This window comes from Dicentrarchus labrax, unplaced genomic scaffold (assembly GCF_905237075.1).
Source record: "Dicentrarchus labrax unplaced genomic scaffold, dlabrax2021, whole genome shotgun sequence".
Lineage (NCBI taxonomy): Eukaryota > Metazoa > Chordata > Actinopteri > Moronidae > Dicentrarchus > Dicentrarchus labrax.
Window position 1 is genome coordinate 4015566 of NW_026136724.1, and position 23078 is coordinate 4038643.

General features: G+C 40.7%; 1 protein-coding gene across 1 annotated transcript in view; it reads left to right on the forward strand.

Annotated features, from left to right (window-relative positions):
* The window catches only part of slc41a2b (solute carrier family 41 member 2b), a 40766-nt gene that overhangs the window by 14578 nt on the left and 3110 nt on the right, over nucleotides 1-23078 (forward strand). Inside the window, exons 7-10 of the mRNA XM_051392561.1 lie at nucleotides 105-252; nucleotides 966-1045; nucleotides 7815-7946; nucleotides 8519-8667. Coding sequence (XP_051248521.1) covers nucleotides 105-252; nucleotides 966-1045; nucleotides 7815-7946; nucleotides 8519-8667 — 509 coding nt within the window. The remainder of the gene's footprint in view (nucleotides 1-104; nucleotides 253-965; nucleotides 1046-7814; nucleotides 7947-8518; nucleotides 8668-23078) is intronic.

A 23078-nucleotide genomic window follows, 5' to 3' on the forward strand; every position in this document is an offset into this window, starting at 1 on the left:
ACAGTACCCAGTTGGTTCCCCGACCATTCCCCTATTGCATGCTAACCCTAACCCTAACCGCCACCCGAAGAGGAAAAATAAATGCATCTCTTCCTCTCCCCTAGATTCCTACCCGTATGTGTCGTCAGTGGTTTGCGCCTTCTTCATGTGTTTGACTCCTCTGTGGATCGTCATCTCCTCCAAGCACCCAGCCAGCCGCACCCTGCTCTACTCCGGATGGGAGCCAGTCATCACTGCCATGGTCATCAGCAGGTGTGTGTGTTTGTGTATGTAACTGTGTGTATGTGTGTGTTTAGTCTTCAAAGGGGAAAGAACAGCTATTCTGCGTCTGCGACTCCCAGTTGTCTGGTTCGCCTGATGACTCATCCCCTAAACAAATTGCAGCACCCAAGCACATACACCCTCGGGTCCCCTTGAGCCTGGCAGCCTTACTAATACAGCCAGTAGGAAGGGATTGATTGTCTCTCTTGCTCTCACTCACTCTTCCTTGTGCTCGTCCCTCAACCCACAATGCATGTGATAGCACATTTCTCAGGCTTTTATAAATGGAGTAAGAAAAAACAAATATTGGCTCTGGACAACATAAACTTTAAACGGTTCTCTCTCTCTCTCTCTCTCTCTCTCTTTCTTTCTTTCTTTCTTTCTTTCTTTCTTTCTTTCTTTCTTTCTTTCTTCTCTCTCTCTCTCTCTCTCTCTCTCTCTCTCTCTCTCTCTCTCTCTCTCTCTCCACCATTGAGTGCAGCTGATGAAGCATTTTTAGTTGTATTTATAGAGCAGCACACAAATTCACTGTGGACATCATTTAGATGAAGACAATGCTTCGTTATCTTTCCATGCCCCTTTTTGTCTCTCTCTCTCCATCTTTCTCACACACACACACACACACACACACACACACACACACACACACACACACACACACACATTAACACCAGTTAATGATCTTATTATGTTGTGTTCTACAGCATCGGAGGGCTCATCCTGGACAAAACAGTGTCTGACCCAAATCTGGCTGGCATCGTAGTGTACACCCCGGTTATCAACGGTGAGTCACACCATTGGCACTTCTTCCTTCTCTCTGAATGGCTTCAATGTGTCGCTGTTTGATTTGCAATTGCTTGCCCCCCCGGGGGCACAACAGACAAAGGGAATCTGGTCAAAGACACAGGTTTTAATATAACAGCTTCTCAAATCCTGGGGGATTATACATATGAGTTATACATACTCTATGTAAAAGAGTTATACATATGTAAAGAAAATTCAAAGGTTGTGCAATTACGTTGCTCTAATCCCACATCCTCTATTTATCCTCTGTTAAAGTGCAGGACACAGCTCACAAGAAGCAGTGGTGCTGTGTTCAGTGGCCCACATGCACCCCCCACCAGTTACACCACCCTAACGTTGGTGAAGAATTAGTGATGTGAAATTCCTGGTCCCTGCTTACCTGTGTACATGAATGTGCCATAGCCAAAAACAATATGTTCTGATATGTATGTTCTAATATGCCATGCTTGCAGCAAGTATGGCTATGGTTCTAGAGATGGCAATATTGGTCCAGACTGAAATATCTCAACAAATGTTGGATAGATTGCAATGAACCTTGTTACAAACATTCATGGTCCCCAGACAAAGAATCCTAATGCTTTAAGTGGCCCCCCTGACTTTTCCTTCCACTGTGTGTTTTTATTGAAATATCTCAACAACTATTGGATGGACTGAAGTGAAATTTGGTTCAGACATCTATGTCTTCCTCAGGATAAGTTGTAAAAACTCTGATGTCCTGACCTTTCTTCTAGCCCAGGGGTCAGCAACTTTTACTATCAAAAGAGCCAAAAAAATCTGTCTTAAGCCGCAAGACATATTTGAGCCTTATACTGCTAATTCTCACTGCAAATCAAGCATACCACATTAAGGCTGTAGTGATGGTGGTGACGTACTATAACATTTTCTCTTTTACTCTTTTACTTTTTACTTTTCTTTTATTGCATTTTAACATTTTGCCAATTTTAGTCATTAAAATGTTAATGTTTTTAATTTGGTGTATAATAGCGGAGCAGTTTTACAGTTGGAGAATGTTAGAATTACTTTAATGAAAATGAATGGGAGCCACTGGAGAGGGGCTGAAGAGGGGCAGGTTGCTTATCCTGCTCTAGCCCCATTGTCAGGTGTCATTTTTCATTTGTCCAGTATTTAGATTTATGACCAAATCCAAATACCTGGTAAACATCACCATTATATTATTATGGAAATTCAGAGCCTACTTTTCTAGTCCAGCTTTGCATGGCTGTGTTTTTTTTATGTGGATGGTCAGAAGACATCAGACTAATACATTTGATCTATATAAAGACCTGGTTAAATGGAGGTTAAATGATGTGTTAGGAAACACAGGTCTTGACACTCAAAGTGGTACCTGCCTCCACTTCTGTTTCTTGATCTGTTGGATCCCCAGCAGATCTCTAGCCCAGCTGTTAAAGTGTGGAGGAGGATAATGAACAGCACTGGAATAGCAGCACTCTCCCTTCCCTCAGCAGCTACCCTGTAGACACCCATATGATAGAATGCATCTTTGGATACTGCTACACCATTTTATCATATTATACAGTTTGATGTTCATTGCATTGCCACTTTTCCACAACCCGCTGACCCTTCTCTACACCTACTTGTAATAAGAACTACAGTTGGTGACATCCTGCATTTATCTAGAATGACTTTCGCCACTTGCTCAAACCACATAATGTGTAATGGCGGCATTGCACTCTGCTCTAATGGTCTGTATTGTCAGTGGAGAAATTGTCCTCTGGTGATGGATTTTAAAATCTGGTTACATTTATTATCAAAAAATGGTGCTTTGTTCCTGCTTCTAACTGTTCTGAATACACTGATGTCTTCTGCTTTCCCATTGCTGCTGAGATTTATGGGTAATTAGGACATGATTTCCAAGAAAGAAAACTAAAGTATTTACTATTACCAATGTGCCTGGCATAACTGTGTAGTTTTTGGGTTAAGGAAGTGCACAGGAACATGGGTGAGAAATGCATATATGTTGACTTCAATCTGTTTCTGGAACTATTTGTGTAAACATGTAAAACAGTGATTAGTTGAAAGGTTTCTTAATGAGATCCTGTGTTAATTGGCAGCACGGACACAAGACAGTTGTATTTTACACAGCGTAAAGCAACAAGCTGTTTAACTTAGAAGTTTGGGTACAAAGAAACTGTTATTTGTCTCATTTATCTCTCTCAGTTTTGCAATTAATGCAGTCTTTGACCCTCCGTGCTTAGATATAGACAAAGTGTTTATACACAAGATGGATGACACTCCACAGAGTCTATTTGTCTTGTGCTGCGCTGCTCCCAGGTGTGAATGTATGTGAATGTGAAAACAGAAGAGGCGCGTGTGCTCAGTCAACAGTCCCTGGAATAATGAAGATTACTAACTATAGACTCCCAATGTTCATCAGCATAAATAAGTTACCTAATGAGACTGGTTTTAGGCTGTCAGCTGCAGTCCGTCTGTCTCCACTTCACAAAACTGGTCCTCTTCCATTTCCTCTTGCTTCTGTCTCCCACTGCTTCACCATGGTTGCCGGGGGCCTGGCACCTCCACAACAAGAGATAAGCTTTTAATTTAAATGGCATTAATGAGAGACATTTAACGAGATGGAGTACGATTCTGACTCTAATTGGTTTTCCGTCGAGACGCATCCCGGGCACAAACAGCTGGGGAATCAAGCGTGTGTCTGTTGGCGAGGGCGAGTGTGTTTTTATTCTGCGCGCGCGGTGTAGGCTCTGCAAACTTTTTAAGTGTCTCTGATTTATAGCGTTTTATTCATGGGTGAGGAAACGGCGAGGCGGTGTAGTCGTGTCTTTGGGCTGATTAAAATGCACCACGGATCCTGTTCTAATAAAAAATACAGTTGAACAAAGGGCAGACCGAAGAGAAACTGTGAAAGGATGGCGTGTGGATGTTTGATTAGAACGGAGTGGGGAAGGAGATGTGTAGAGCGTGATAAGAAAAGACAGGTGAAATGACAGATAGAGGGAGAAAGCCTCATTTTTACCACACTGACCTCCATTATTTCATTTGAATACATTAGGGCTATTTTATGCAGTTTCTCCTGCAGTAGGAGGTATCTGTGGCTGCTTAAATTATATTAATATTCAAATTACTTAAAAGCTTTTCAGGTATGTTTAATCCAGGTATTAAGGAAGTGTGTGCCAGCTCCTTTCCTGATGTTCCTGTTGTACCCATTTCATTAGCTATAATATATTACATTAAGAATGGGCCTTCATTTTAAATTCAGTTTCAGGTCATTAGAAAGCTCTTAAAACAGCTTTGATCTGGTTTTCTGATCCTGCAGATATCATATTATGTTATGTATCCTGTTATGCAGTTTTCCACCAGACAGCACTCCAATACAGCCAAGTCTTTAATCTTTGCTTGTCATCTTGGCATATTTGCCTTTTTTCTTTCCTTCTGTTGTTTGTTTTAAGATAAGGTGTGCTTTACATCTCACTTCCACCAGTAAGTCATTTTCCCCTTCTTCTTTCCACCTTTTATTATGTTTTATCTGTTCCTGTTTTCAATGCCGCATCCTGATGCTAGAGCCAGTCAAATAAACAAAATTAGATTTAACTTGGAGGAGACGAGCAGATATGAGACCGGCGAGCTTGGCAGACAGTTCCTGTGTCTCCCCCCTCCGGGCAGAGCGGCCCAGCTGAGAGAAGCACACAGACCCCCTGCAGTTCCCCACGTAGCCTCACTGCAGCCCAGACCTCCACATCCTCCTCATCCCCATTCCTCCTGTCAGAGTCAGTGACCTGAATAAGCCAGATCGCCCCCAAACCTGCTTAACTCTACCTCTGCCCCCTGCTGAGGTTGTGAGAACAGCCTCCACCCTCTTGCACCCCAACCATTCTAAACACCCTCAAGGACAGAAAGCCATACAGTCAGAATCAGTGCACAATCCAAGTGCACAATTATTCCAATTTTTGAATATGAGAATATAGCATATAATATATTTGAAATCCCAAATTCCAAACAAAAGATGCTATTGTGTGTTATTAATATTTATGTCCCAAAATTGTAATGCACAGTATCAACAGGAGTAAGTCACAGCTTGGAAAAACAGCTTTTTTTTTTTCTACCAACAAAAATTATCCAATGGTAGAAAAACAACCCCAAAAAAATGAGATCAAGGTTATTTATATGAGATTTAGAACATTAATATAGCAGCAAACAACTATTTGCTATGTAAACATACTGTGTAGAGTCATGGTGGTGTGTGCATTTCTGATCTACGTCTGTGACTTAAGGATTTATTTCAACCAAACCAGAGTTGGTGATTGTTGGAGCAGTGAAAACATGGACAAAAAAACGGTTTTGGTGTGCACTTTGAATAAGGTCATGATGTATGTATATGCAAGGTAAAATGACTGTTTTTGTCTATGGAGTATGGTAGTGACAGCAATATTACAGCTGTTTCTGGTTTAACAAAAGGTCTGTCTCTGTAGTGATCCTTTCCTTGGCAAAATCACATTTAGTGGATGTACTTTGACGGATGCATAGCTTATGTTGTGGCCATTGTAGGCCTTTGTATGACTATTACCACATCTAACTCAGTAAATTAAGGGTTTATCTTGACCAAACTAGCGTTGGTGATTGTTGGAGAGACTGTGGCGTGTAGATCTTTATCGCTTAGTGGAATTTATGTCAAACACAAAGAATAAATACAACATAATTTCTTAAAACTGTAAATAATTATTTCTCTGCAGGACCTAAATAGAATGTGATTCACTGAAGGTGTGTTGTTGGTTTTTAAGGGAATAGTTCCACAATTTAGGGAAATAGCTTATTTGCTGTCTTTCTGAGGGTGAGATGAGAAGAATGATATCGCCTTCATGTCGTATGTTAGAGCTAGGGTAGGCATAAAACCCTTTCAGCGTATTGTAATTCAAGTGGTTGGCAAAAACTAGACTAGTGCACATCCTCGATTTGCTGGGTTTAGAAATACCGGGGACAATAAGGTCATTGCAGAAAGGGTGTCCCTATGGCTCTTAGGGTAACCGACTCCTTTGGTGGTTTGGGGGAGAGGCTAGCGGAGGATAAACAACAACCAAAAATGGTTCCCTATTGCAGTTTTAAGTGCATAGCTAGAACCTAGCTTAGCATTAAGATTGAGGGAGGGGAAAAAAGCTATTATTGCTCGGTCCAAAGGGGAAAAAAAAACCTATTAACACCTCTAAAGCCCACCAATTAACATGTTCTATCTTGTTTAACATATACTTAAAGAGACATGTAAAAAACAACAACCAGGTGAATTACCGTTGTGTATTTTTAGGTGAACTACTTCCTTACACCAGCTCCATTCTTTTAACACAGGCAGTGTATGGAACTATTCCTTTAGAAGTTCCCATTTGATCGGTGGCATATTCAGATTGCGAGGACAGGAGTGTGAAGTGAGAAGACGAGGACAGACGGGGAAGAGCGTGTGTGAATGCTCATTGTGAAGTTATGTCTGTTTACAGGCCCAGTGGGAGCGCTGGTAATGCTCCAATAAAATGTCACCAGGCAGACAAAGAGCCACAATAGATTGAATTAAGTGGACATCACCCTGAGGTGGTGGCAGTGTCTAATTTAATATCCTCACCACAATAACAGCCTGGTTGGGGGGGACACACTCTTCTTTTTGTATGGTTTGCAGTACACAACCACTTCAGTGACTGAAAGCCAGCTACATATGGAATATGTGTTTACCTGCTGCAATGCAAACACTTGAATGATTTTTGGTTGTGAATCAAAAACCGTTCTACTCTGAACAGTTTTTTTTTTTTTTACAGATATAAAGACACAATACAGAAAGCTTTTTTCTTCTCTTCTGGCTGCTCTGTGCCCACCTGTCAGCTAGTTTGTTGTTGATATCTGTATGTATGTGAGCTCCCCTGCAGGGCTTAGTCACCAGACTGTGGCTATAAGGAAGAAAGACGCAGGAAGTTAGTTTGTGTGTTCCTTGCTAAAGGGAAGGTGTGATAGCTGCAGCATGTGAATGTAAAGTGGTCCTGTATTTTGGCAGTGCAGATGGCGTCCCACATTCTCACGACTGTTCATCTGCTTGATTTTAATTCAAATCTTACATGAAGAAAATAGAGCTGCAAGCAAAGATGAGATGAGAGGAGAGTAATGAAAAAACATTTGTTCTAGCACATTTAAGGTTTTTTTTTGTTTTCTGTCAGGTAATTTACCCTTCGTAAGCCCCACCCCTTTCGGTGCTCCAGTAACAGTTGAAAAAGCCTCAGTCAGAACCTCATCTCATGTTCCCTTCTCAGAAATGTATCTACACGTTGGGGCTGCAGCCACTCTGGAGACCACAAAAACTGTGATTGTTCACACAATATTCACTTCTTGCATTTTCAAGTTTTCAGTGCTGAAATAGTATAGTAAAATAAGATAGAAAAGTAAATATTAAACAAATTAAAGAAATGCTTAATTATCTCACAGACATTTTTGCCATGTTCCCGTCCATCCAAAAGTAGCTAAAATTTTTACCAAATATCCAGAAAATCTGCAAAGCTTTTGATTATTTTATTTTTGACTTTTTTTTATACATATGTTTTTTTTTTTGGTTTTTTTAACTAACTTAAATATCATTATTGTTTTTGGCCTCAGAATTGCAGAATCGGTCAGTAGCCTTACACAATTCTTACTGAAAAAGTCATAAATAGCCACTTTTTACCCGCCTATCTCTCTTTGTCACTTCACACAACACCGAATGCTCTCCTCCAATCATGAACCAGGAACTCTTCTATCTTGTCTAGGAATCGGGGGCAACCTAGTGGCTATTCAGTCCAGCAGGATCTCTACTCACCTGCACTTCCACTGTGCCCCTGGGGAGGTTCCTGACGAGGCCAAGGGCTGCTACTACCCCTGCCGCACATTCTTTGGCACAGGTCAGTACTGACAATTTTATAAAACCACATATTGAATAGGCATTGCTGTCCAGCTCCAATATGATAGGTGATAGGTGTAAAGCACTTATAATCATTATTTTTGGCTGTTATTAATACTATGCTGGTTGCTGATGAGAAGCCCTCAACCTGACATATTTTAAATGGCTTTCACACAAGTACACATGTTTAATGTAGGTTTGGATATCACAGTCAATGGAAATGCTGTCAGGATTATAATGAGGCTTTAAATTCACAGTTTGAAACAGTGGTTTTCAGCTCTGTTCCTGGTGAGCTGCAGTGCTGCCCGTTTTCTGTCCTACCAGGCAGTTAATTGCCATCTCCTGCTGTCCCAGGTGTAAATTAATTCCTTGTTAGAAGTCTAGAATGAAAACCAGCAGGACTCTGAATCCAGGGGACAGTAGGTGGGCTGCTTCGAACAGCCCAATTTGTCACCAAACTATTCAATCATGTATTTTATAATACATGATTGGGTACATGCACAATTTATTTTCTCCCTCCCTTTCCTTTCACCTTTAACCTTCCTTCTCTCCATCCTTTATGTATTTTCTCAGGAGCCAATCATCGCTCTGCTCAGGTGCTCCTCCTTTTGGTGATCCCTGGTCACCTGATCTTCCTCTACACCATCCACCTGATGAAGAGTGGACACACCACCCTGACACCCATCTTTATGTCCGTCTACCTGGCTGCCGCTATGCTGCAGGTGAGCACATGATGACTTTAATACCCGCGTGGCTTTAATGTGCAAGAAGCTTTAGAAGTCTAAAATAGATTTACATTCATTTCTCAACATTCCACTCAAATGTATTCAAGCCCAAGGGCCTTTTTCCCAACTCAGTCTTAATATAGAAAACATTAATGCTGCTTTAAGCAGAGTTTCTTTTTCAAGATGATTTTCACCCCAAACCAAAAGACAGTAGGAAAAAAGCAGAACCCTGCACTTTAGTTTGAAGCTACACTAATCCATATTTTTATATTAAATATGAAAACTCTGCAGTTCCCCTCTGCTCTGCAGTCGTTCAGCTCATTGTATTGGTTCAGTCTCACCGCTCTCATGGTGGAGGCCAAACTGAGAAAAAATAAAAGGAAATATTGGACAAACACAACTGCAAATGAACGCTAATGTGTACATTTTGTGTTGTGTAATCAGTTAATGCAGCTTTAAACTGTATTACTGGATATAGTTGTTGTTTTTGAATTGCTTTTTATTCTGACTTTCATAAACCTTTAATATAATAAATGTAGTATTAAAAGGCCATTAGCAAACCTGGCGGTTGCTAATGAGACTACAAAAGTTGTCATGACATTAAACGTCACACCGAACACAGAGACGTTTCTACTCACTTGTCCGCCTTTACAGCCTTGTGTGTTTATACTCTTGTAAAGTATGCTAACTCAAACTTTGAAACTTCTAGATTTTAATTACAAGATGTAATTACAAGTTGGAAGTTTAGAGGTTGGTGAGGTTATGCAACCGTGGTGTAATTAGCCTAAAAGTAGCTTTCTACTTCTGGCGACTGCATTTGCACTTTAAGAATCATAAAAGAGGTGTTCATCTGTGGAGACCATCTTGCTGAACAAAATGTTAAATTATAAATCTTTGTTCACAGCAGTGCTTATTTTGTCCAGTAATCCAAAATCCAATCGAAAAATCACACTAGCTTTTTAAATCAGAGCGACCAGGGCTATGCAAACTTGCAGGTTGGCCTACAAAAAAACGTCATCCCTGCACCCTGCGGAGAGGGATAGGTCGTGCACATACATGATTAAACGGTGTCTGGACCATGTGACTATAAAAGAACTTGTCTGCCTGTCTGAACTACTGCAAGGCTCCATATCCAAAGTCTGGACATAAGAGAAAGGAGGTTAGTTTTGTACAAATATGTTGATTTGTTTTAGAATGGTGGTTTTGTATATGTTTGTGTATATGTTTACACTGCGCCACTCACCATAATCTGTCCATTGCAACATAAATTTGCAATATGATCTTAAGCAAAAAGTTCATTTTTCTGTGTAAACTCATCTTATGTGTGCTGTTGATTTCCATTATTATTCTGAAGCAAACATTATTTTCCCATCAGTGAGAACACAAATTACAGTGGACGTGTGTTTCCTCCTTTACACTTATAGCAGAGGAGGAGAAGCAGGTGTGTGTGTCCTGTGAATTCCTAGAGCACTGTAGTTTCAGGCAGTGCCTGAAGGAATCTCACTTCTGTACCTGTTTTGGCAGCCGTGGAGATAATTATCAGATGAATGACTTAAATTATGAATGACTGCTGTAACTTTTTCAGGTGTAGCGTGATCTGTCTTAACGTGTGGAATTTTAAGAATGTAGTTGGTGTGTTTTTATGTATGCATCGGATGCTTGCTTTGCTCCAAGTCTTTTTAAGGCTCCCTTAAATCTTTAATGCAGACATGGAACATTAGGATGTAATCCTGGCCACTGAAGAGTTGGAGACTTTCCAAATCAATTAAGTCCGTAGCCAGTAGAGCTGCTTTAAGGGGGCTTCAGTCCCAGATAGAACATCAAATGGCAGAGACAGGCCCTTGGGGTTGCAAGGATAGAAAGAGTTTGGATCCGGTCTCTTTTGCATCTTAATATGTACAGCCATTACAGAGAGAACACCGATCAATTTATTGATTGGATTCAAGAACCTTAAACACCACTTTGCTTTTTGATTTTTAAATGTTAAACAGGGTTTACAAACTGGGTATCTAAAAGGCAGACAAGACACTGCATGTCAGCGTAATTCATGGACTTCTTTGTTGTCTCTGTCGGCCTGTCTCTGCGACATCTTGGGGAAATTGCCTGAATTCTGCTTTGAATTATGGTTTCCCCACGGCATCATAGAAGCAAGGTCATTATGGAATGACTGTTTATCGAATCATACCACAGAAATTGCTCACAGAATTTCATCTACTTTGTCATCAGTGTATTTGCACAGACACAGACGGACACTAATTATTAGGTTGAATTCTATACACACAATCTAGAACTGCAGGTTCTCCTAATGACAGGCTCATTTTTAATAATGCAACACGGATAAATGCCAGACTCTGTATTTATCTTAGAAGAAAAAACTCCAGCACAATACAGAATCCATGTGGGGTTTTTTTAAAGATAAATTAAAGTCGTTTTTAGACAGTCTTTATTGTTTTTATTGTATGTATTAAGATCAGTAGAAAACCCCCTCCCCTAAAATAACCCCCTCCAGACGCCCAAAAATCTGTAAAATATATTGTCACATTCAACCCCCCAGACATATAAATACAGAAATCAACTGATGGTGGAGTGGAGAGTATGGTGTTATACCTGCCATACAACTCTAATATCCCCTCTTCTGTCTCTCCTCTTTTGTCTCTGCCGCATACTGAAACTTTGCTTAACTAAGCTAGCAGTTCAAACTGCTCTGAATCAGTGATGGTGAAGACTTGCAGGGAGGCTGAAGTCAGTGTAGACATTAAAAGAAGACTTGATATTTAACTAAAGTCTATAAATGCTGACTGCCAGATGTATCAGGGGCATTAACACGACTGAAGAAGTCCGAAATGCGTTGGGGCAGTTGGTGCTGTTTTAAATAAAAAAGCTCCAAATGTACACCAAACAGCAGACGGACACAGTTGCACCATGTTGAACTACCATGTTTCTACATTTGTGTTCACGAATTTTGGAGCCACTGTAATTTCTCCTACACTCTTGGTTCAGGCGAACTGTGCAGCCAATGAGCGCGGAGTAACTCGCAGTACGACACGTTCCGCTGGCTCGCGCTAGCTCATGCTGGCTCCGTTTTACTGTCATGGTGGGGGCCAAAATGCTGAACTCGAGGCTTCAAGACGGTACTCCACAAACCAATGGGTGACGTCATGCTAGGTTCACACTTGATTACAACTAAACAACCCTTGCGTTTGTATATGACAACCTAGGAATCAGAGCTGGCTGTGAAGTGTGTAGGAGAAACTACAGTAGCCGTGAAACTCACAAAAGGCCCTATCTACAGTCAGTGTTTGGTTTGTGATTTCTGGGCTACTGTAGAAACATGACGGATCAACATGGTAGACTCCATGGAAGGGGACCGGTGGCGTCTGTTGATAGAAATGATCATTTTAAGGTAACAAAAACACGACAATTCCTATATTTAGGTGATTATACACTAATGAAAACATACCTCTGAATATTATATTCCATTTTTGCCAATAGATCCTTCTAAATGTTACACACTGGACCTTTAAGGAATGGACTTGAGTGCCAGTCTCTTACTGATGTCTTTATCTGTCTGAAAACAAATGTGTGGGTGTTTGAGGATCAGGAGCAGGGTATACTTGAGCAGTGGCTGTACCTTCAGTGAGCCGCTCCACCTATACTTCAACCCAGGCACTAATGACGGTAATAAAAATTCTGCCACTCTCATCATCTCCCCTGACAGTTCACTCAACTGAACACATAGGCTTGATATTTTGAGTGTGTTAAATGAGGGTGTAGGACAGCCTGCTCTATAGTCATTTATAATCCCTGATCTCATGTTTTCTCTGTCCATGTTTGGAGATTCTGTCTCGACTCTGGGTAAGAGAGAAATCAAAGGGCTCAGTTTAGACACTTGAATGGAGTAGACAGCGGCATTAGTTATGGATGCAAATAGTTTGAGTCAGTGCCCTCAAAAGATTCCTGGTGTAGGGTAACACTACATATTTGAAAACTGAAATCATTTTTTCCATGCAGATGTATTTCTTTAATGTTCTGCAGTAACCTTAAGTAAAGAAATAAATGTTTAACTCTCACATGACCTACATTTCAAATATCCAATTGGCAGAAACATGGACATTCAACATATGCAGACCTTAGAATATAGTTTAATATTTTCTCTCTGTCCAACTAGAGCTAGACACAATTTGGCAAAGATGTTGGTAACATGGTGGAATTTGATAATGTTATACAAGTAAAAAGTACTGTAACAGTCTGTTTCTTTAATAGCAGCGATAAGCTGAAATTGCACATGCTGCAGTTTGATAATGTTCTATTTAAAGTAAAAGCCATAGGAAATTAGGGGAGAAATTGAAACATTTCTGCAGAATAGCTCGACTCATTGTGATATCTCTGTGAGCCTCACGGTACAGTCCCTGAGTGGAAAAGAAGAGGAGGAAGAATGTAGTTAAATTGACTGGAGTTCTGCATATTTTGGCAAACAGTGGTTGATGGTTTTGCACAAATCCATAGTGAATAATAAACCAAGGGTAGAAACATGAAAACATCACTTAAACAATACACAAAACAACATGATTTGGCAATGCTGAATGAGCCCACAGTATATTCAGACAAAGAATGAGGCAATGCAGGATAAACTAAGGCAACATAGTGCAATAAGCCACAAAGGTGTCAAAGAAAACTCAGGACGAGAGAATAGTTTGACAGTTTGGGAGTCAAGAAAGTCTGAAAACTCTGAAAAGGTTACATAAAGTTTGCCAGTAATGAATATGCATGACTATGGTAATGTAACATTCATGGGAATCTTAATAGTAGGCCATTTAATAACACTAAGGCCAAAGGCCATGGGGTCAGTACTTGGACAAACACAGAACAATATTAGTTATGTTAAAGTCTCTTTAACAAAGGGTGAACATCTCTTGCTCTGAAGCAAACCTCATTATTTCAGTCAAGCCCGGCTATCAGATGTTATCAGTGTTATCTTGACAGATCAGCAATCCTGCACGTCTAAGCTGTGAGAAGGTTGCTCTTGATCTGTCAGCTGAGCTTTTGGTCCTCAAACCACTAAGCTTTGCTGAGGAGTAAGGTACACAAAAAAATAATATAATACAGCTTTCTGAGGTTAGACACTAATTATTCGCTATTGCAAAAACCTGACCTTGACAGCACCCTCTTTTTCTCCACAGTGAGTTTCCAATTTTCTAGCACTTCTGCTTCCACCAAGGGGTCAAGTAAACACACATTGCAATATAAATACAAATAAATTCACTGATTCAAACAGAGTCCAGTTTTCTGTTGTAGCACTGTGGTTATTAGAAGCTGTACAGGAGAGTTAAAAGAATAAATAATGATAAATACAGTGATTAGAAAGGTTGACTAGAGAAAATATGTATGGTAAGATATAATTCAGCAAACCATCTCTCTTTTGAAGCCATTCAGGGGCCCACAGAACAGAACAGTGGCTTTGTTGGCACCACTATCAGGTGTGAAATTAGTGCAGGATCCTGCTGAAAAACACATTTTCACTGGATATACTCTTGTACATTTTTCTTCACCTGGGTTAACTGTTTTGAGACTTGGCTCTCTGAGGACTTCCATATAAATGAAACGTGAAAGCAAAAACAAAGTCTGGACAGCCAGGAAGGACTTAGCCCCACAGCTTCAATATTTGATTATTAAGCATATGAATTTCACAGAGTTGATGTAAAAGACTTGAACATATAAAGACTGAGCAAACTTCATCAAGAGGCAACTGGAAGTACCACAGAATGTTTGTAAGTGGATCTTGTTAAGATGTTTGTCTTTTGGTGTAGTTTCGAAGGGAAAATGTTCACAAGCCGTGTCATTCTGAAGATGCTTTCAGGCAGCGAGCTGTTTCTAATGTAAACACAATGAAGTGGCCATTAGAAGTTGTACAGACTGTGGCCGTAAAGTGATGTACATGGTCAGCAATAATACTCAGGTAGGCTGTGGCAACCACGCTCAGTGGCTCAAAAACAGTATTATGGAGCTCAAGGCTTCAAATATAAATGCTTTTAACGACATGTTTGCATTAGCATGATGGCTGCCTCGCATATTCTGCATCCGTTTGGACCGTTGGCTGCCTCAGAAATTATTGCGACGTGAATGCATGGTTAAAGAGCAAGTGTATCACCCCATACCATTACACCAACAACAGCAGCCTGAACTATTGACACAAGACAGGATTGATCCATGGATTCATGTTGTTTACATCACATTCTGACAGTTCCAGTTTTGGTGAGCTTATGCCTGCTGTAGCCTCAGTTTCCTGCTCTTAGCTGACAGGAACCCGCTGTGGTGTTCTGCTGCTGTAGTCCGTCCACTTCAAGGTTCCATGGTTCAAGGTTGTTGTGTGTTCAGAGATGCTCCTCAGATCACTGTAACACCTGGTTATTTGAGTTACTGTTGTCTTCCTGTCAGCTAGTCAAGTGATTTTCCCTTTGACCTCTCTCATTGACAAGGTGCTTTTGGCCACATAACTGCCATCACTGGATGTTTTTTGTACTCAGCAGCAGTTTGTGAGATTCTCAAACAACCACCAGCAATCATTCAACAGTCCAAGTCACTTCGATCACATTTATTCCACATTCTGATGTTTGGTGTAACAATTAAACCATGTGTGCATTCAGTTACTGCCACATGATTGGCTATTAGATAATATTTGAATTAACAAGCAGATGTGAATAATGTGGCCACTGATTGAAGATGGATAGCAGTATTTTACCCAATTTCCCTCTGGGGATTAATAAAGTCTATCCATCCATCCATCCATCCATCCATCCGAGAGTAGTGGTGGCGACATTGTGCCCTGTTGCCTTCGATTGAAAATACAGAACATTGACACTACCGGGTGGAAGTCGTAGCAGCAACCACTCACTGTCTGAAAGCACTTCTGCACTTAGACACCTGAAAGACCTGCATCCTGATTCGCAATTTGCATATTAGGACTTGGACTTACCCTTGAGGACGTGAGACTTGCTTTGCACTTGCAAGGTCCACTGCATAATGAGGAATTTCATTTCAGACATACAGTACAGTTGCTGTACCTTCTTTAGAACCTTGTACCACTTGAGACCACTTGAGACAACTTGTGTTTAAGTGCGATATTGGTGCTTTTATCCCCCTCCACTAACAAATCCCTGTCTTTTCCTCTGTAGAGATAGTGTGAAATATAAGAAAAAAAATAGAAAAATATAGCTTGCTAAGACTAATGTTAAGATTGAAGTGATCTAAGAGTGACAAAAGATGGTGCAGGAGATGAAGCACTTCAAATCACAACAAGATGTAGATAGAGGTAGTAGGTTGCTTGAGAAGAGGCTAACAGCAGAAGAGAGCTGGTGATGACTAACTGAAGGGCCAAGGCAAAAATTCTGAGTTTCAAGATAGGATGCATTTGTCCTTTTGCCTGCCTCAAACTGTGTGAGAGCTGGAGAGAGTGCCCACTACAGCTGTATGATGATGTTGTCCCGAACAGGATGTGGCATTGTGACGCTGAAGTAATTCTAGGCCTTAATGCATCCCAAACTCATTTTGTCAGGCAATTACACGGCAATGAAACATGCGGGCACCAGGAACGAGCACCCAAATGGCTAAGAGAGGTCCCAGAAATGTCCCAATGTCTAGGGACAGCGGAATGTACTCTGCAACATGGACAACAGGACAGAGGACACTGAATTCTTAGCACGACAACTGGATTGACTCAGAAATGTCATTAAGTGCCCTTGAGGTATGGCCTTTTTCCCCCTCCCTTTTAATGCTTTCCTCACCTCCTCTAACAACAATAGAGGCTGACACTTTTAGACCACTTATTCCACTTATTTGTGGGCAAGTGTCATTTATAAACGTGTCACCCAAGAGTAAAAAGCTTTATTTCCTTTTTTTAAAGGTTATAACTTAATTCCATGCCTGATGAAGGTCATTGTAATTTCTGTTTACCAGGGTTACATTTTAAAACATAGAGTTGTTCCAAAACCGATACCAGTGTCGGATTTTACCCCGATACCTCAGATACTGTCTAAAATGTGGTTTCAGGTATCAACAAGTACACTTGTCTGTGCACCGATCTGATACCATGTAATTTATTGGCCCCTAAACAGGACTCTTTTATTTTTTTTCCCAGGATAGCAAAGTCATGAGCTACCATACTCTTATTCTGACAAAGGGTTTAAACTGAACCAGGCCATACAACAATGATAGCAATCCTACAGACATAGAATATGCTTGTTAAAAAATAATAGTATACTATTAATCTGTATTAATGTATATTTATAATCTATATTTTTTAACACGCACATGTATCTGACCGGTACTCAGTATTGGCCGAAAGTTCATGTATCGGAATCTGGGAAACAAAAATGGTATCAGAACTTCTCTAATAAACCACTTAATTCTAAATATGACGAAACTGGAGAACTTCTCTTAAATACTCATATGTGTCTCTTAAGTTTTCTTCTCTTCAAGGACCAGTGTATAGGATTTAGAGGCATCTAGTGGTGAGGTTGCATATTGCAGCCAACTGAATACCCCTCGCATCACCCTCCTTTTCCAACCATGCAAACTTAGACAGCTGTGAACCTTGCAAGAAATGTGAAGAGTCAGTGTTTGCTTTGTCTGTTCTGGGCTACTGCAGAAACATGAAACACATAAACAGCTCATTCTAAGGTCTTACGTTCAGGTGATTATACACTAATGAAAACATACCTAAAAATATTATATTCCCTTTTCTGACAATAGAGCCTCCTAAATGTTACACACTGGACCTTGAAGTCTCTAAGTGAAACACTTTAAACTGACAGAAGACAAAGTGAAAGCCATGATAAAATACCTGAGCTCTTGAGCGAAATTTTATTCAAGTCATGCACTAGAATAAGTTATTATACAATATCGGATCGGCGATGTGAAGCGGCTTGTAATGGTCTGCAAATCAAGCGTTTTAGCGAGCATTTATTTTTGAAAAGTGCAGCAAAATCCAATTATGTTTGCCCAGATGATAAATACCTGCAGTGTTCTAAAGCAACGAATAGAGTGACATTAAGTGATACAGTGTGTGTTCTTTCAGTCGGGATTTCCAGGTTTCTTTGAGCGCAGGATTGAGGGTTGTGTATACTTGCATACTTAAGTAATGCACAGAGGCAGAGGGGGCTCAGAAGTAAATCTGAGCAAACAGAAGAAGGAACTTTGTGCCAGAGAGAGCAACTTAAGATAGGGATTGTGTTAGAGGCAGTGCATGAATATTCCACACTTCTAAAAACACAGATGAAAGATATGACTTGAACATCAGTTAAGTCAGTAATTCCATACATCTACTAAAGAATAGTTAGACATTCACACAGACTTTCCTGGTAGGTATTTTTCAAAGTGGACTGCGTACTCTGTTTACCCTGCAATCATTGAGACAGAAATGAATGTGGCTGTGATAACTTTGAAGAGTTGCAAAATCATGTCTCATAGTACTATAAACCGCTGTGCAGTGTTTGATGGTGACTGATAAGCCTTCAAACGCACGGATGCAGAGGCCGTAAATGTGAATCTCATTTAATCAGCTCACCACTACCTGAAGCAACACAACCAACTCATCCCCTTGCATCCTTTTGCAAATATATGCCATTCTACACCTTAAAGTTCCAGTGTGTAGGATTTAGTGGCATCTTGTGGTGTAGTTGCAGATTGCACCCTCTTCGCCTCACCCTCCTGTTCTAAGCATATAGGAGAAACAAAGGTGGACTCGGAATGTTTTACAAACCACTATGTTGGAGTTGCTGGAACTACAAAAACACTTGTGATTGTACAGAGTGGAGCTTCTTCCCTCATACAATCTTTGGTTGATGTTTGTCATTTCAACCAGTGAAAGTGAGGCTCTGCACTGGCTGAAAATGAGAAGCTGCTACCTGAATGTTAGCATCTGGGTTTAGCAAACTTGTCTATTTTGCCGATCCTGGTGTAGTGATCAGATCTCACTTCCCTGTTCTATATGCAAATATACACTTTTATGGCTGAACCCTACACAGAATGTTGTCAGTCTTCATTATTATTGTCCAGCTGGCTGCTCAATACGAAGATTTGATTACTTGTTCCTGTTTTTTTCCCCCAGTTCTGTTACACACTAAACCCCTACAGCCCATCGCTTTTACCTTGCTGTCCGCAGCCCTGCAGCAGAGACGCTCCATGGTGGCTGGGGGATTTTGTAACTGAACTTTATGAGCAGGACACACTTTTACCTTTTCAGCTGTGTGGAAATCTGATGTTTTCACTTCACAGATGGCAAAGACAAAGCTCTCATCACAGAGCGTCTCTCCTGGTGGGTTGCTGACAGGCTGTCACTCAAAGAGTCACTCACAGCGGACAGCAGTAGAGAAGGTTGTTTTTTACACAAAGAACACTGTCCACTTGTGATCGGATCACCCAAGATGCAGGTTAATACCAGGTGTAAACAGGCTTTTCACATTAACGACCTCTAAATTTTACAAGTAAATACAGTAAAAATGCCCACAGTGTAGAGCCTAGCTGCTGGCAACACTGATCAGGTTTATTTTAGCCAATACCGATCCATTAAAATATGCTGAGATCGCCCCCGGCACTGATACTGATCCATGGGCCTGAATCAGTATTCCTGTAAGGAAATTCACCTGAATATAGGAGGAGTTGTGTTTTCGTTACCTTAGAATGAATGAGACATTTTTATCTATAGACGCTGCAGGTCGCCTTCCATTGAGTCCGCTATGTTGAACCACTCTGTTTCTACAGTAGCCCAGAATGGACAAACCAGTTGTAGATTGGGCATTTTTGTTCGAGTTTTTGGCCAATTTTGCAGCCACTGTAGTGTCTCCTACACACTTCACTGCCCATTCTCATTTCCTGTCAGATACAGGTGCGAGCTATGTTCAGTTAGTTGCAATCTGCAACGTCACCACTAGATGAATCCTACACACTGGTCCTTGTAAAACAGTTATTTGAATTTTTTGTTTTGTTTTTTTGGTCTGAACTCCTGATTCTTTGCACTATCCCTTGCTGCTGTAACAAACCTTATCTCCCCATTGTTGGATAATAAAGGATTATCTTATCTTAACAAATAATTAAATTAGTTTAAAGGGTTTACAATTATACCATTTAGTGTAGCAGAGCCTTTCCACTGAGCCAGTGCACAAAAACAACAGCACCCTGACTGCGTTTGACCTGAATGGAACAGAACTTTAATTAGCATCACTAATATCACCCGTGTTTACCCTACTATAATGTCAAAATGGCTGCTGTGAAAAAGGCCTTTTGCCCAAGTTGCTACATGAAGCACATTACATGATTGCATGCATACGTTTGTACTGATTTGGCTCGGGCCAACTCTGTTTGCTAGAGAGCCAGAGCAATTGCAATCAACCTCCTCTTCTACCATCATCCACAACAAACTGAACAACATTCACACTCTCATTTTCAGCTGTATATTTGTGTCCCCTACCTGTGTAAGTGTTTTGTAATTGGTGAAATTGACCCAAAGGCGGATGCAGGCGAACGCGGCCATCTCAGGAGATCAAACAGCTTTATCTTGCAGACACTGCCTCTCTCTCACCACTCAGACATGATTAAAGAAACAAATACAGAGATGGAGAAAGAAGCTGCGAGATGGATTGGCACTCGCGGTTATTTTTGCCTCTTTTATTTTTCATTTGTTTTGCCAAAATGTGGAAATTGGACACATCTTAATCCTTGAAAAACTGACAGCCTGGAACTATGCACACGTTTCCGTCTCTCTCTCTCTCTCTCTCTCTCTCTCTCTCTCTCTCTCTCTATGCATGCCTCTCCCTCCCTTTCTTTCTTTGTTTGTCTGAGGGGAAAAAACTAATATCCTCCATGGGAAGCCGTGCACTTGTAAATGATGGATTGTAGTTGACAGTTTTGAGGCAGGTGATGGTACGAAAGCAACAATTGCAACAACTGAGAGGATGTCCAACTGTGCCACCCTGTCATCACGAATAAAAGATAAAGCTGTGAAACCCTCGCTCGTGGATACCCGGGTTTGATAGCTTGTTGTTCGCTGCGAGACGCTTTCATCGTGTCATAGCCAAACATTATTGGATAGGAAAGCAGGACACCATGTTGTTTAACAGGATTGGCCCCAAATCCATCACTAAAACCATTCACAGTTTCTGCCTCACCGTTCTCCATCCCCTCACAGTCGCAACCTCAGAGTCATCTTTGACAATAACCTCTCCTTTGAACACCACATAAACCAAAACACCAGTGTGAATTGGAGGTGCTGCTGACGGAGGTAGAGGCCAAAAAAAGTATTTTGCAAGGCACAGGCAGTAAACTCGGTAGGGTCGGAGAACCGCACCGCAGCAGAGTTGAAAAAGAAGTGGTCAGATATGAAGACATATCTGTCCCATCGCCAGAGCCTTCAGGCCACAGGTGGTGGAGTCCCTGTATTACGGTAGACTGATACTGTACTGCTGTATTGTGAAAGGGTTATGGTACGTACAAGACGTGACGTCACCACGCTCCCAGTGAGCGCTAGTTGTTGTTGTGTGTGAGCCATGCTGATGAGACAACACATCGGTCCGAGCTTTATTGTTAACTGTTAAATAAATATGCCAAGAGGCTAAAGATAATTTGAGTGTGTTCTACTTATCCTCCATACACAGTAGAGGACTGCGTACATCCAGAACTCTGCCGCTCGTCTGCTCACCCACACCCACACCCGTGTCCACATCACCCCTGTCCTCCAGAACCTCCAATCCTCCTCACACACAAAGCACTCCATAACCAGGCCCCTTCCTACCTCACTGACCTGCTCCATCGCCACAATCCATCCCGTAGCCTCCGCTCTTCTGATGCAAACCTCCTGACTCCATCACCCAGGACCAAGCACCGTACCTGGGGCGACAGAGCCTTCTCTGTAGCTGCCCCCTCCCTCTGGAACTCTCTCCCCAAAAACATCCGTGACTGTACCGACCTTCCAACATTCAAATCTCTGACAAAAACACACCTTTTTAAAATTGCTTTTAATGTTTAGCTTAGTCCGATGTGTTTTTAGTGTTTTATTATTGATGTTGTTTTGCTGCTTTTGTGTCTTTGAGTATTTATTGTCAGTAGGTTATCAGGACTTGTACATTAGTGTGTTTTTTACACAGAAAATGATACACTATCATAATCAATTCTCCCTGCTTCCTATTGATACCACCATCACTTCTTGGATTCTTAGCATGTCAATATTTGTCAATGACTGCAATACTTTTTTTGTTTTTATAATGTTTGCACTGCCAACTCTGGACAGCTCATTTCCCCTTAAATTATAGACTCGTCCTTATCTTTTAATAGACTTCTCTTTTTCTCTCGGCACCGTTCCCTCCATGCATGGAAACTTGAATTATGAATAATACTCTCTTAACTCATCTCTCGGTCTGCTGCTCTGTCCATTACTCCTGCTCCTCTGTGTTCCCACTACAGTTTAAGTGTTTATGGCATTCTGCACAGGTTTCTGAAGCACTAATATCCTCCCAGACATGATAACACAGGCCTTTTCTTGTTTCCATCCAGTGTTTCTTTCTCCCTTTGGTTAAATATTACACTTAAACTGCCTCTTCTTACCTCCTTTTCTTTTTTTATCTTTCAATGCTGTTCTGTATTAGTGCCATAAAAAAACTAGTGAAACTATTTTAAACTGTTTTTAATTTAGTCAAAAGAAATAATGAAATAGAAAATAAATAATTAAGTTGCCAGATTCAAGCCCATCTCTACAAAATATTAGTAAAATGAGCAACCAAACATAACCTAACATTACTCGAAAGTAAAAGCCTGATTAAAAAGATTAATTTCCTTTTAAAAATACTGAGAGAACTAATATGCCTCTAATATCTAGAGGCAGTGAGTTTCACAGTTTAGAGGAATAAAAACAAAAGGCACTCTCACCAGTACTTTTATGGGACAATTATCAATTCTGCTTATCAGCCTAATTCTTTATCTTTATCTTTTATCTTTTTTCTGCATAGAAAAAAAGTTGGCCAAGACTTATTTAGCATCAGCGCAACTGTTTTATTATCTCTGTCTGAACACAGTGTTTGTGAAATGAAACCATGTTTTGGAGCATTCCTTCCTCTCCGCCATGACTCCTTCTTGTTACAAGTTGTAGTTTGTTTTGCAGTGCGCTACTGTCAGAAGAATAGACCTGCATTGATAAAAGGAATTGATCAACTCGGACACATACTATTCCAAAGCATCTGACAATTTGGAACAGTTTTGTAAGTGGACAGCAGTGCTGACAGCTCTGTGAGGCTGTACCTGAGTACAGTGGTGCTTTGATCTAATGCTAAACGTCATCACGCTACCATCACAATTAGTGTTAGCTTGCTGATGTTTAGCAGATATGATGTGGCATATATGTTAGCATGCTAACATTCGATAAT